This window comes from Phyllobates terribilis, unplaced genomic scaffold (assembly GCF_046119375.1).
Source record: "Phyllobates terribilis strain yellow unplaced genomic scaffold, ASM4611937v1 Scaffold_5__5_contigs__length_657084704, whole genome shotgun sequence".
Classification (NCBI taxonomy): Eukaryota; Metazoa; Chordata; class Amphibia; order Anura; family Dendrobatidae; genus Phyllobates; species Phyllobates terribilis.
Window position 1 is genome coordinate 382000853 of NW_027362765.1, and position 16148 is coordinate 382017000.

The following is a 16148-nucleotide window of genomic DNA, read 5'->3' on the forward strand; positions in this document are numbered from 1 at the left end:
GGAGCAGCGACATCGTGGAAAGAATCTTTCCACGATGTCCTGCTCCGGTTACCAGCCTTCTGAAGCAGGAGCAGGCTGGTAACCATGGTAAACATCGGGTTACTAAGGGCACACGCGCACCTAGTAACCCGTTGTTTACCATGGTTACCACTCTGCTACGGTGAGCGGGAGGTTACCGCTCACTTTAGCAGGCTCGTAACCATGATAAACAACGGGTTACTAGGTGCGCGTGTGCCCTTAGTAACCCGATGTTTATCATGGTTACCAGCCTGATCGCTGCTCCCGCTGGTCACACACAGCGATGTGTGCTGACCAGCGGGAGGGCAACGACCAAAAAATGGTCCAGGACACTTTGCAGCGATCAGCGACCTCACAGCAGGGGCCTGATCGCTGCAAAGTGTCACACATAGCGACATCGCTGGTGAGGTCGCTGTTGCGTCACTAAAACCGTGACACAGCAGCGATCTCGCTAGCGATCTCGCTATGTGAGACGGGGGCTTTAGGGTTGAAATATGATGGACACCTGGACAGAAAGTTGTCCGAGCTCATTATAGTCAGTGGGGTAAGTTGTGCTCTGCTGTGCGTCTGATGACAAATCTGTCCCCAGCTGCTTTACGTTGTTCTGTTAGTGAATAGGTCATCGAAAAGGTTTAGCAGTAATGAAAACACCACCTATTCTGTCATTTTTCTTCTTCAAAAGTTTGGAATTTATGGATGTACCAATACTAAAAGTCAATATTGACCATATGATGAACCTTGCCACATGACTTAGGATTTGCATATTAATTTCCCAGAGGAGCATTGCATGGCCATATGTCTCATTAAGCTGGCTTGGAACTCTCCACAAGAAGATATATTACCCCTTAGGCCCCCTCTCAGAGACCTCTCATACAGCTAAATCAGACCTCTTGATTTGCAATGAGGAGGGACAAACACCCCAAAGCATGTGTCTGCAAATAGTGTCTGGTATCCTAAGTCATGAGAGAAGCATAATTAAAGAAGCACTTCTCCTCCTCCTCCTCCCATCAAAGTTTTTATCCACTTAATATATTGCAATCATCATATTATACAGCACTGTGTACTTAAACTTGCTCATTTTGCCTTTCTACCCATCTAATTCTTCTCTTTTCCATTAGGTTTATGACATCACGTACTTAAAAACTGACTAGCTGAATCCTTCTAAGCTCTATGTAGAAACAGGAGGTCAATTTTACCTGTACAAGTCATGAGTTACTGCAAAACTCCCAGGCAGGGCGGGGCGGAGCAGCTGGGTCAGGAGTTGAAGAGGGAAATGATTTACCAGGGAAAAGAGACTTCCTGTTTCTATATAGAGCAGAGAAAAGAGAAGAATTAGCTGGGTAGAAAGGCAAAATGAGCAATTGTAAGTACACAGAGCTATATAATATGATGACTGAAATATATTAAGAGGATAAAAACTTTGATGAGAGAGATTCTTTAAACGGTTGCTATTGACTTTTTCGATTGCTACATCCAATAGGTGGCATTAAAGTTCTAGTCTTCTTCCTCTCTGAAGAGACAATTTTTTGGGAAGTGATGTAATATAAGCAGTGTGATGTAAGCAGTGTCCAGTGTAACCATCAAGTGTGCTGTGCCTCTGTTATGTGAATAAAGGAAAACTAAAAAAACTTTATACTTAACTAATATCGTTTTCTATGTTTTTTTTTTTTTTTACTGCCAAATCTATTAGACTTGATGAGAAAAATAATTAAACAAATAAGATAGAGGACGAGCAGATAACATACATATATGTCTATGTATATAGTTCGGCTCACAGGAAAGGACAAAAATTCAAAAAACATCACAGAAAAGATAAAGCCTTACCAACACCAGGGTCAGATTACGAATGCACTAGCAGAATGCAGCAGACACCCATGATAAAGGTGGGGGCAGCACAGGTGCAAAATACTGATGCAACAGCCACTCACTAACCTACCAATTCATGGAGGGGGTGGCTGTATAGCATTAAACATGCACACCGATGAAGTCTGCATAGGACACCAGTCACACAGATACGTGTGATGCACAGGGTCTGGCTTACAGCCTATTGATGACGCCCATACTGTTAGATCAGGCCTTTATCATGGGGGTCTGCGGTATCCTGATAGTGCATTGGTAACCTGACCTGGTGTTGGTAAGGCTGGTTTCTTCTCTGTGATGTTTTTTGAATTTTTATCCTTTTATGTGAGACGTTTTAGTGTTAGGACTCGCAAGTATGAGGACCATTGATGCGGGTTGCGTATTTTGGCCAAAATATCAACCAATACCTTATGTAATGTATTTATCTTATACATTATTTTTCATCTTTTGCAGGATGCAGCCAGGCCCTTTAGTGTTGGTTGGGTGAATTGGGATGTCTGTCTTGTGAATCTCTCTGTAAGTCCTTAAACTGAAAGGTGCGGCGTAGTGCGCAACCCACCGTTACAGCGACAGTGCACCAGCAGGGCGGGCGACCTGGTGCCCCACAGCACACATGTTGCGAGGCAGAGTCCCGCCGCACCCTTCAGGCTAGGGACCCACTAAGAAGTTCACTGTGACGTGGCAGTGGGCTTGTTAAACTAAGAACCTCATGTTCAGTTTGTCAAATTTTGCCTAGAGATGTTAGATCAAAGCATGAACATTGGGAAGTGCGGTCCATGTCTTTTTTTCTACAGTTATGGCATCTCATGCTGCAAAGAATACCTCTGACTCATTGACTGCTATGGGCATAAAAGGAGAGAAACTCATGGAGCGGCCACCATCCTCCCCTGACCTCAACCCTATTTAGAATCTTTGAAGTATCCTCCAGCAAAAAATCTATGAGGGTGGGAGGCCGATCACATCAAAATAGCAGCTTGGATGGGGGATGGGAGGGGGGGGGTTATTTTGACAACCTGCAAATAAAGTCAAGCAGAAACTATCCAAAAGCTCACATGTTCAATGGAAGGTTATGTCAAAGAAGGGTCCTGTCTTACATGTAACTTGGCCTGTTGAGATGTTTTTGATTGGAAAAGATTTTGATCTCAGTAAATGTGACCTCTTAACGCTGCAAATTCAACAAATGGCCATTTTCTGTTCTTTACAACTTATAAAACATTTGAAAACTCTATTGTGCAGAATAATTTCGAACAGTGTATTTTGAGTTTTTTTAGTTTTGAAAACAATCCTGTTCTCATTGGGAGGTTTATCCAATAAAAATGTGATTTATCCTCTAAGAGTTGATGATTTGAATAATATAATGACTCATCTGCATCGACCATTTAGGAAAATCAAAGAAAAATGGCATTTGCATTGTGGTGTAGTGAATTGATCATCTACAGATCGATTTGCTCATCTGTAATGATCCGCAGTTACATCAGGTTGTTACATTGTGTCATTGTCTTCTCTTCTCTTATTGGATCCACAAGTAACAATCAGTCTCCTCATTGTTTTTTCTGCAGAGCGTTGTGTGATTGCTGGTCTGATAACTATGATAATTGGATTAATAGTGGCTCTCATCGTCAGTAAATATAGTAAATATAGTAAGTATCAATATTTAATATCCTTTATCTGAAATAATTTAAATAACTATTTGGGGTCTTCACTTTAACCTTTTAGGAGTTGTCTACTGCTTGAACAGCCCTTTTTTCAAATGATGTGTTCCCCCATTTAAAATAAAAATAACACATACTTATCTCCCTCACTGTGTCTCTTGTGAGCTCACCTGCCATTGTTATAGTATGCTTCGATGGAAGTGTGAGAACTGCAGTCTATTAGTGAACGCTAATTGACTTCAGCGCTTACGTTGGTATAACAACTTCATGTGGGTGCTGGAAGGTGAGTAGGTGTTATTTTAATAGCAGTCATAGCTGTAAGTGCTGGGATTTCTGCACATGACGCTCCTACTCCAGAATGAGTAAACCCAGATGTTTTGAAAATTTTGTTTCCATTTTTTTCATAATTTACAGATCAGTAACTTGTCTCCATCCTGTGATTTCCACCATTTCATGACTTTTCCTTTTTGGTTTTGTAATTTCAATATTGAGGAGTGTATGCAGTATATGTTGTCATTAAAATCAGGTTAGGAGACTCGCAACTGTTCTGGACATTGTGTCTGTTCTCAGACTGTGAATTTTGGATGTGTGAAATCAGCCTTAACTAACTTTAAGCCCACAATTGTTTTATTGTTTAAATAAAGACCAGTGTTGAGCGAGCATGCTCGACACTGCTCGGTACTCGCCCGAGCATCTCACTACTCGGGATGTTCGGTGAACACCCAGCATTTTCGAGTTACTCGGGCGGGAGCTCGGGTCTCCGCCCTACATGTTTGGCGCTCTTTACAGAGCCAATGAACATACAGGGATTGCCAGACAGTCACTGTAATGCCGCAGCAATGTTGTTTGTGGGCATTACAGTGATTGGCTGGCCGCACAGCGTCACCTCGAGTATTTAAAACCGGGCGCCGCCATCTTGGACACAGTCGCTTCGGATCAGACAGTGTAGGGACAGTGCTGCTGAGTTAGGGAGAGATTTATACTGCAAAATAGGTAGTGTAGGGTCTCTAAAGCCTGCCAAATCAAACAAACAGTCCTTCTCAGGACTAATATCCATCCCAGATATCAGGCAGGCAGGCTGTATAGGAGATGCAGTGGTTATACCAACAAACACTGCATTACAGTCCTGTGTGCTGCTCCTGCTCAAATTGCCAGACTTAGCCCCAGGTCTCAGGGTCCAGGAAAAATCCTTTTTTTTTCATCTGAATCCTCTTTTTTTTTTTTTTTCCTCAGTCAGACTGTACAAATACCCGTCTTATTAACCTTTTTGTATTCCCCCCCCCCAAAAAAAATTGAGTGTGTCTGTGAGAGTTCAGACACAAATATATCTGTTTAAAAGAGTATGGTTTCGGCCAGATAACTAGAACTGTGGTTTTGCAGTTCCACGGTTCAAATCTCTGTATTATCCACTTTTTTGCCTTTTTTACAAAAAAAAAAAACAGTTTGAGTGTCTCGCTGACTGTTCAGACACAAATATATCTGTTTAAAAGATTCTGGTGTAGACCAGAGAAATAGAACTGTGGTTTTCCTCTTCCACGGTTCAAATCTGGGTGTTATCCACCTTTTTACCTTTTTTCCATAAAAAAAACAGTTTGAGTGTCTCGCTGACTGTTCAGACACAAATATATCTATTTTAAAAAGTCTGGTATACGCCAGGAAATTAGAACTGTGGTTTTACAGTTCCACGGTTCAAATCTCTGTATTATCCAATTTTTTGCCTTGTTTAAAAGATTCTGGTGTAGACCAGAGAAATAGAGCTCTGGTTTTCCTCTTCCACGGTTCTAATCTCCTTTTTATTACCCTTTTGCCATTAATAGTGTTAGTGTAAGCTATTTTACTACATTTACAATGGGCAAGGCGCGTGGCAAGGGACATGGAACTGGACGTTCTGGTGATGGTGCCTGCAGAGGACGGGGCCGTGGCCAAGGTGAAAATGTGCCACAACCAACAGCCACATCTTCTCGCTCCCAGTTTTTGACCGAATTACTAGGGAAGCACACAACAACACCAGTATTGCAAACTGATCAGTGTGAACAGGTTATTAATTGGATAGCAGATAATACTTCCAGTCAACTGCGCACCACCACCTCCGGTCTGTCTTCCACACGGTCAAGTCTTAGTAACCGTGAGTCTCGACCGCATACCCCTCCTCACCCTGATGCTCCTTCCTCCCACCATACCGAGTGTTGTCAGACAGCAACTGATCCCACACTTGGACACTCTGAAGAGCTGTTCACTGGTCCATTTCCATATTTGTGCCCCTCGCCTGCTCCGCTTGAAGTGGTGGAAGAGGAGATCCCATGTAGCGATGCCCAAATATTTGAACAGCCACGGCCACAGGAAGGCGACGCTGGCAATTTGTCACAAGAGGTGGACGATGACGAGACACAATTGCCACGAAGTGAGGAGGAGGATCGTGGTGCGGAAGTGGAAGAGGAGGAGGTGGTGGATGATCTAGTAACTGACCCAACGTGGCAGGAGAACACGCAGAGCGAGGCCAGCAGCACACAGAGGGAGGGAGGCTGAGTACCCCAACAGGCAGGAAGAAGCAGTGTGGTGGCCGCAGACAGAAGGCGGGCAACCGTTCCCCGTAACACCAACACGAGGGACGTTGCCAGTACAACTGGTAGGTCTTCCAGAGTCTGGAATTTTTTTAAAGACTCTGCTGATAACCCCAAAAAGGCCATTTGTACCACCTGCCGGGCCAGCATCAGCAGGAGTGGCAAAACTACCAGCCTGACCACCACCAGCATGATCAGGCACATGTCAGCAAAGCACCCGACTTTGTGGGGTGAACCCCAGGGTCCACGACCAGTGTCAGCGGGTGTCACCACTGCTTCTTCCACTGTTGTACGTGTAACAGAATCCCCTGTTGTGGGTGCAAGGCAATCCCCTGTCCATACTGCATGCAAAGATGCCCCCTCATCTCAGTCTTCATTTGTTATGGCAGTTTCTCAAGAAACAGCATCCACGTCCACGTCCCACCGCAGCGTTCAATTGTCCATATCCCAGACCTTTGAACGAAAAATTCGCAGCCTACGCCCCACAGGCCACAGTCCTAAATTCACACATTTCATGACTGCTTGCGTTGGAAATGCTGCCTTTTAGGCTGGTGGAGACGGAATCCTTTCGCAACCTTATGGCGGTGGCCGTCCCTCGGTACTCGGTCCCCAGCCGACACTATTTTGCCCGGTGTGCCATCCCCGCACTACACAAGCACATGTCCCAAAACATCTGCCGTGCCCTCAACAACACAGTTACTGGGAGAGTCCACCTGACAACGGACATGTGGACAAGGACTTGTGGCCAGGGACGGTACATCTCCCTGACGGCACACTGGGTAAACATAGTGGAAGCCAGGACCCAGTCGGACCTTGGGATGGAACACATCCTCCCTATGTCAGTCAGAGTTGTCCCCACAGTGTACAGCTCCTGCGCATCATCCTCCTCCTCCTCATGTTCAGCCTCCATCTCAGATATCACCACATCAGTTACAAGCTGGAAGCACTGCAGTACTGCCTCAGCCAAGCTGCAACAGGCTGTGCTGAAACTCATAAGCTTAGGTGATAAACCTCACACTGCTTGTGAGTTGTGGACTGCTGTGAAAGAGCAGGCAGATATGTGGCTGAAACCGCTGAACCTACATCCAGGCATGGTCGTGTGTGACAATGGCCATAACCTGGTGGCGGCTCTGAGGCGAGGCGAGATCACACACGTACCATGCCTGGCTCATGTGCTTAACCTCGTGGTGTTTGAACTTTCCTGTTTGTTTGTTTTTCCTTCCTGTGTTTTGCGGTCATGTGACCATTTGCCTTTATATTCCAGCTCCGCCCTTTTGGCTGTGCTGGACTTCAGTTTTTGACTGATTCTCTAGCCAGGTCCTTCTGTGCCTATCTGGCAGCTCGCTTGGTCCTTCTGGGACCTTTAGTACCTTTTTGTCAGTTTGTATTTTTGTGTTCTGCAACTACTTCTCTGTTTAGGAGGTGACCCATTTTTGTCCCAGTACTTAGTTCTTTTAGGGACCCCTTCCCTAATGCTATAGGTCTCCGTTCAGACTAGCCGAGGACTAAGGCGGGTCTGTTCGCTAGGAACAGGCTGCCAGCTACATCATAGGGATTCAGCTTAGTCTTATTGTAGGGACAGCCTTCCCCTATCTTTCCTTAGTTCATGTTGCAGATCATAACACGTGGTTCAGCGGTTTCTTAAATCGTACCCCGAGTTGCCAGATCTGCTCGTCAAAGTACGCCGCCTGTCAGCTCATTTTCAGAACTTGGCTACAGCTTCCGCCGCCTTTGCTGTGTTGCAGCAGCATTTGCAGCTTCCGGCACACCGACTGGTGTGTGATGTTCCCACACGTTGGAACTCTACCCTCCACATGTTGCAAAGGATTTGTGAGCAAAAGAGAGCAATTGTGGAGCACCAGCTGCAACAAGGCCGTCGATATTCAGGTCAGACTCCACACATAAGACCTCATGAGAGTACCTGGATGTCTGACATATGTACCATCTTGACAAACTTTGAGGAGTCCACCAAGATGGTGAGTGGCGATGATGCCATCATTAGCATCAGCATCCCACTTGTCTGTCTTTTGCAACGCTCTCTGCAGAGAATTAAAGAGGAGGCATTGCAGCCAGAGTATGATGAGATGGATCAAGAAGCCGTAGCGGACGATTACACACAGCCCAGCCTCATCTCATTCCAACGTGCATTGGGGGACAATGAGGGAGAGGAGGAGGAGTAAGAACAGGAGCTGGTATCATGCGCTGCAGAACTGTTAAAAAAATTCCCATCTGAACACGCTAGCGGCTGTAACATCCCTGGCGGCGTACTTGCATAGTGCACCACCTCCCACTATGCAAGACCGCAATCTTACCTGTCTGTCCAGTCTGCTATTCCTGCTCCTGTGCATGCTGTTTGCATGTCCCTTGACTAACTGCTTAGGGCGGCGGCCCGGTTACTTCCTGATTCTTATAGCTGCTGTGGGCGCACCCCTAATGCGTCTCCAGCCTATTGCTGTGAGTCACTGGATATTTAAACCCCCTCCACCCAGTAGGAGGTGCCTGAGCAACTCGTTCCTTCAGAGGGCTTCTTGCCTCTGATGTGCCAGGTCCTGTCTGAACTATCTCCTAGCCTGTTGTCTGTCCGCCTTCCTGGAAGCTGTATTTCCAGGCCAGTCTGAACACGCTCCTAGCCTGTTCGTCCCGCCTTCTAGGGGCCGCATACCTAGACCCGCTCCTGTATCTCGCTGCAGTGTCAGTTCTTGTCTGAACACTCTCCTAGCCTGTTACCTGTTTTTCTCTGTGTCCGTACCTTCCCTTTTCCTGCAGAGTCTGAACCCGCACCTAACTCCTACTCATTGTCACTGCACTTCCGTTTGTGAGTTTAGAGTCCACTCGCTACTTCATTGCAAGTACCTTGTGTGTATCTGGTTCTGCCTTTCTCTTCCAGTCTGTTCCGTGTGAACAGAGCCCTGTCTCGCTCTGCTCTGCCTTTGCTCACCGCTCCGGCGGTCTCACCCTGCTCTGCCTTTGCTCACCGCTCCGGCGGTCTCACCCTGCTCTGCCTTTGCTCACCGCTCCGGCGGTCTCACCCTGCTCTGCCTTGCTCACCGCTCCGGCGGTCTCGCCCTGCTCTGCCTTGCTCACCGCTCTGGCGGTTCCTGCCTGCTCTGCCTTGCTCACCGCTCCAGATGTTCCTGCCTGCTCTGCCTTGCTGACCGCTCCGGCGGTTCCTGCCTGCTCTGCCTTGCTCACCGCTCCGGCGGTTCCTGCCTGCTCTGCCTTGCTCACCGCTCCGGCGGTTCCTGCCTGCTCTGCCTTGCTCACCGCTCCGGAGGTTCCTGCCTGCTCTGCCTTGCTCACCGATCCGGTGGTTTCGCTCTGCTCTACCTTGCTCACCGCTCCAGCGGTTTCTCCCTGCTCTGCTTGCTCGCCGCTCCAGCGGTATCTCTCCGCTGTCTTGTCCACCGCTCCGGCGGTTCCTCTCTGCTCTGTTTGTCTACCGCATCTGCGGTTCCGTTCCTGAGTCTCAGTCTGTACTGGACCCTATCCAGTCTGCGCGCCAGCCGTGCTTGTCAGCACCCTCCCGTCTGCACTCCTGCCGTGTTTGCCAGTACCTCGCCGTCTGTACGCCAGCCGTGCCTACCTATACCCACCAGTCTGTGTGCCAGCCGAACCTGCCTGTTCCTGTATTCCCCGGTGTGGGTCAACAGCCGTGTCCGGGGTCTGACCTGGAGTAGCATCTGGTCCCTCTGCTCGGTTCCTCCCTGGTGCACGGCGTCGTTAGCCGGCGTGCGACCTTGGTCGGATCGGGTGGATACTTAGTTACGCCCCTCCAGGCACTCTCCGGTTCATGGCACAGTGGAATCACTAAAATCACGCACATGCCAGTCAGTCCGGGCGTGTGCATAACAGCGGCAGAGGTCACAGTTCGTTGCTCAACCAAGGCGTACAGACGAGAGAGACGCAACTCCAATCCAGCAGAGGCAGGGGAACACTGTCAACGTTCTGGGACAGTTTTCTGAGACCCGCCCAGCTTACAGGCCCTGAGGCGTGGGGTACTCTCACAAGGAGTGGAAAGTTTCAAAAGATGGTGAGGGAATACCTTGCCGACCATACCAGCGTCCTCCGTGATTCCTCTGTGCCTTTTAATTATTGGGTATCCAAGCTGGACACTTGGAATGAACTCGCTCTGTACGCCTTGGAGGTCCTGACCTGCCCTGCCTCTAGCGTGTTATCGGAGCGTGTTTTTAGTGTCGCTGGGGGAATTACAACTGATAAGCGCACTCGCCTGTCAACTAACAATGCTGACAAGCTGACCCTTATCAAAATGAACAAGGGCTGGATTGGGCCAGACTTCTCATCACCACCAAATGACAGCAGAGAAACATAAAGTCAAATCCACTGTTATTTCGGGAAGTGTATTCCCATGCACCGCTTCATACCTACACATGGGTATACGCTTCCTCATTTCGGCTGTTTTTTGCTCTTCTCCTTATCCTCAGCCTCCACCAACACTATACCACCAGGGTGACGGTGGTCTGTGTTGCAAGCATTGCAAGTTTCTCCGTCCTAATTTTTGTCAGCTTTTGCTTGGAAGGCATAGGCAAAGACTATGGGGGACCCACTCCCCAATAATGGGAATAATGTTTTTAATATGCTGTACTGCATGGCTCTTGTAAGGGGCATTGCAAGTTCCCCCATCCTAATTTTTGGCAGCTTTTGCTTGGAAGGCATAGGCAAAGACTATGGGAGACCGACATCCCAATAATGGGAATAATGTTTTTTAATATGCTGTTCTGCATGGCTCTTGTAAGGGGCATTGCAAGTTCCTCCGTACTAATTTTTGGCAGCTTTTGCTTGGAAGGCATAGGCAAAGACTATGGGTGAACCACTCCCCAATAATGGGAATAATGTTTTTAATATGCTGTATTGCATGGCTCTTGTAAGGGGCATTGCAAGTTCCCCCATCCTAATTTTTTGCAGCTTTTGCTTGGAAGGCATAGGCAAATACTATGGGAGACCGACTCCCCAATAATGGGAATAATGTTTTTTAATATGCTGTTCTGCATGGCTCTTGTAAGGGGCATTGCAAGTTCCTCCGTACTAATTTTTGGCAGCTTTTGCTTGGAAGGCATAGGCAAAGACTATGGGTGAACCACTCCCCAATAATGGGAATAATGTTTTTAATATGCTGTACTGCATGGCTCTTGTAAGGGGCATTGCAAGTTCTTCCGTCCTAATTTTTGGCAGCTTTTGCTTGGAAGGCATAGGCAAAGACTATTGGAGACCCACTCCCCAATAATAGGAATAATGTTTTTAATATGCTGTACTGCATGGCTCTTGTATGGGGCCTTTTTTTGGTTTCTCCGTCCTAATTTTTGGCAGCTTTTGCTTGGAAGGCATAGGCAAAGGCTATGGGAGACCCACTCCCCAATAATGGGAATAATGTTTTTAATATGCTGTACTGCATGGCTCTTGTAGGGGGCATTAAAATCAACTTGTTAAGCTACTGTGACCTCCACGTCTCTTCCAAGTGGCATTGATATTGTCTTTTTATTCCACTGCGACCTCCACCACTCTTCCAAGGGGCATTGATATTGTCTTTTTATTCCACTGCGACCTCCACCACTCTTCCAAGGGGAATTGATATTGTCTTTTTATTCCACTGCGACCTCCACCACTCTACCAAGGGGCATTAAAACCGTCTTATTAAGCTACTGTGATCTCCACGTCTCTTCCAAGAGGCATTAAAACTGTCTTGTTAAACCACTCTGATCTCCACCACTCTTCCAAGGGGCATTAAAACCGTCTTGTTAAGCTACTGTGACCTCCACGTCTCTTCCAAGGGGCATTAAAACCGTCTTGTTAAACCACTCTGAACTCCACAGCTCTTCCAAGGGGCATTAAAACCATCTTGTTAAGCTACTGTGACCTCCACGTCTCTTCCATGGGGCATTGATATTGTCCTTTTATTCCACTGTAACCTCCACCACTCTTCCAAGGGACATTGATATTGACTTTTTATTCCACTGCCTCCTCCACCACTCTTCCAAGGGGAATTGATATTGTCTTTTTATTCCACTGCGACCTCCACCACTCTATCAAGGGGCATTAAAACCGTCTTGTTAAGCTACTGTGATCTCCACGTCTCTTCCAAGGGTCATTGATATTGTCTTTTTATTCCACTGGGACCTCCACATCTCTTCCAAAGGGCATTGATATTGTCTTTTTATTCCACAGCGACCTCCACCACTCTTCCAAGGGGCATTAAAACCGTCTTGTTAAGCTACTATGACCTCTACGTCTCTTCCATGGGGCATTGATATTGTCTTTATATTCCACTGTAACCTCCACCACACTTCCAAAGGGCATTAAAACCGTCTTATTAAACCACTCTGAACTCTACAGCTCTTCCAAGGGGCATTGAAATGTTGTTTTTAATTACCTCTAACCTCCACGACTCTTCCAACGGGCATTGCATTTCCTCCTAATTTTAGTCAGCTTTTGCTTTTCAATGCATAGGCGAACACTAAGGGAGACCCACTCCCCAATAATGGGCAAAAGGTTTTTAGTGCGCTGCAATCCACGTCTGTTTCAAGGGGCATTGTAGTTCCTCATAATTTTTGGAAAGCCTTCCATTCACTGCTTAGGCCAACAGTGTACAGGAGACCCAGTTGCTATAAATGGAAAAAATGGTTTAGTTACGGCCCTCTGACCTCCATGTCACTTCCAAGGGGCATTGGAGTGCCTCGAAATTTTTGGTAGGCATTGCACTCACTGTATGCCCTATAACTGTGTAGCCGAACCGCTCCTTTTGGTACAGAAACCAATCCTACAAGACATGTGTGGTTGACTGGCCTGATATTGATGTTAAATGTCCCTGTTCCTCCTGCTCTTTCTCCTTTGCCACCACCTCATCCATCATTCATCACCTGAAGGTTTGTTTTAACGGGAGTCATAGAACTGGGATAGTAGCAGGGAAACATCCAGCAATCCTCAGAGGAGGTAGGATATGCGCCAAAACGCTGACCACCTCAGGCCTAGCCACTACTACTTACATGCGCTTGCATTCCAAGGAACAGAAAGCTAAGGAGATGGATGGCCTCATGATCATGAATAATTTACTCGTTGTGTAGGAGGCCGACCACTGCAGCTGTCTACCTTCTGAACTTTGTGTTGAAGCCTGATTAACCCAGGACCCGCAATCCTCTATGTCTGGAGGACGTGTTGCATCCCAGTGTCCAACTGTATCCCGGCTTCCACAATATTAACCCAGTGTGAAGGAGTCAGTGAGATGGACCATCCCTGGCCACATTCACGTGTCCATGTGTTTGTGGTTAGACTGTCCTTCCCACTAAATGCACTGGGGAGGTCACAGGTAATGTTTTGGTATGCGCGCTTGTGTATAAGGCGCACTGGGACAAATAGGGGCGGCTGGGGACCGTTTATGGACACCCGGCCGCCCCTAGGCGGCTGGGGACCGTGTGTGGGCACTCGGCCACGGGGCGGCTGGGGACCGAGTATGGACACCCAGCCGCCCCCTGGCGGCTGGGGACCTAGCGTGGACACCCGGCCGCCGGGCGGCTGGGGACTGAGTATGGATACCAGGCCGCTGACGCAGCCATGACGTGGTGGCCAGATTCCACCTCCACATGCCTAAAAGGCCCAATTTCAAGTGCAAGCAAGCAGTATGGTATTGTAGCCTGGGGGTGGGTGGGTGGCAGGCTGCATACTTGCGCACAATTGAACACTGCCCTGGGACAAGGACTTGCACGGGGATAGTTGCAAGTCTGCATCTTCTGATGCGGCAAGGATTTCTTCTGATGGGCACACTTTTAGGCAGTGACCTGGGTGTCAGAGATGCTTCCAGGGGTCTTCCCCATGCTGTTCCCATGTCTTTTCAGCACTGTATGCATGTGTCTGATGATGTGTCACACAGCACATGGCCAGATAAGGTTGTAAAATATTAAAATGACATTTCTCGGTGAATGCATTTGTCACGGTTGAAAGCAATACAAAAGTGCAAAAACGCATAAAAAATGCTACTTGTGAACATAGCCCAAGGTGTGGAGGAGTAGTTTTGTTTTTGGTTATTTATTTTACCTTATACACAAGTCTTTACTCTGCAAAGGATGTTCCTTAACATATTTCACAGGAAAACAGTTTCAGATTCGTTTTTGAACGTTTTATTGTAAGCCCGTAAAAGTGGCTTAATACCTCTGACCACGTTGTTGACAGCTGTGACCTGGGGGTCAGAAATGCTTCCTGGGTCGATCCCCATGCTGTCCCCATGTCATTTGAGCACTGTCACTATCGTTTTGGGCACTTTTTAGGCTTTCTACAGACTGCCGGGGGTACCGCCGCAAAAATGCTCGGGTCTCCCATAGACTGACATTGGGCTCGTTGCTCGGATTGAGCACCTGAGTATCACGGTGAGCTCGGGCCGAGCTTCGAGCACCCGAGCATTTTAGTGCTTGCTCAACACTAATAAAGACGTCTTCATAAAGACATTCTGCAGCAGTTGAGGTAGCAGGCAGAGTTAGTTGTAACATGAGGTTGTGCAGCACCTGAGGTGTGAAGAATGTTTTGGTGAAACTGAGGCACAAAACTATATGGTGATAGAGCACTGAGGGTTAAATGGGGAAAATTCTTAATTGAATCCATAACTCCATATAATGAACAATAAAATGTTCCATATTTGACTAAAGATCCAATACATTTTTGTTTAGGTGCTGCATCATGTCACCCGAATAATGAGAAAAAGAAACATAATACTGTTATTATTATAAGAGGTGAGTAGATATGTCGATGTCTCCCTTGTTCTCTCCTTACAGCGGCCGGGTCTCTGTGCTATACTGCAGCTTCCGGGGGCCTCAGAGGTTACACTGTGATCAGAAACACAGGGAATAATCCAGATCTGTAAGATATCAGAGGTTGAAATATCCCGCACCCCGATACCCACCATATAATACACTGGTAACAGCTCGTCTGATCATTGTATCCTCATCTACAGATTCAAGTCCTGGGGGAGATGAGATCTGTGCTGTATAATATCAGCATTGTGTTATCTGCAATCTTAAAGGGAATATTTTATATATTTAATTTTAATGTCATATTGACCTCGTCAGAGTTTTACTTCTGAGTAGTGTTGAGCCACCCCCGTAGTGTTCGGGTTCGGTTCGGTTCGTCGAACACCGGGATGTTCGAGGAACTGTTCGTCGAACTGTTCGTCGAACACCTTAGAACTAGAGATGAGCGGTGTTCGACTAGAACTGTTCGCCAATCTCAAATTCGAGCTGTTTTGGGCGGTGTTCGAGTTGTTCGACGAACCCGAACGATTTGCAAAAAATTCGGCTGTTCGAGGTTATGTTCGATAACTGTTCGTGCACCAAAAGCGTGTCCTGCATGTCTGGCGCTATTTAGAGCACCAATCATGCAGGGATTGTCTGCCACTCACTGTAATGCCACAGCCATGGTGGTTGTGGCATTACAGTGATTGCCCAAATCGATGGGAACAGTGCCAACAGTGAAACATGAAAAGCCGGCAATTCAGCAGCGGCATACACCTGTACCCGACAATTTAGAACCGAAAGAATAGAGCTTCACACATAGATTAGATAGATATAAACATGTCAGCCACATATATACGAAGTACAGTGAAAGTGCTGCTTACTGTACTTGTCATTTAGCGTAAAGGATTTATCAAAAAAAATAATAGTGTTTTCATGCACCGTCTCTTTAAAAAAGCCGGCCGGCAATTCAGCAGCGGTACCCGACAATTTAGAATAGAAAGAATAGAGAATCACACATAGATTAGATAGATAGAAACATGTCAGTCACATATATATGAAGTACAGAGACAGTGCTGCTTACTGTACTTGTCATTTAGCGTAAAGGATTTATCAAAAAAAATAATAGTGTTTTCATGCACCGTCTCTTTAAAAAAGCCGGCCGGCAATTCAGCAGCGGTACCCAACAATTTATAACAGACAGAATAGAGCTTCACACATAGATTAGATAGATAGAAACATGTCAGTCACATATATATGAAGTACAGTGATAGTGTTGGTTACTGTACTTGTCATTTAGTATTAAAACAAAGGATTTATTATTAAAA

The 16148-nt window shown here is 46.8% G+C and overlaps 1 protein-coding gene across 3 annotated transcripts in view; it reads left to right on the top strand.

Annotated features, from left to right (window-relative positions):
* LOC141271200 (C-type lectin domain family 2 member A-like) overlaps positions 1 to 16148 on the top strand; it is a 68408-nt gene that overhangs the window by 7929 nt on the left and 44331 nt on the right. For 2 of the 3 annotated variants that reach the window (XM_073681312.1, XM_073681310.1), the window contains exons 3-4: positions 3438 to 3518; positions 14761 to 14823. In XM_073681312.1, the coding sequence (XP_073537413.1) occupies positions 3438 to 3518; positions 14761 to 14823 (144 nt within the window). The remainder of the gene's footprint in view (positions 1 to 3437; positions 3519 to 14760; positions 14824 to 16148) is intronic. The other variant, XM_073681311.1, reaches the window with a different exon arrangement.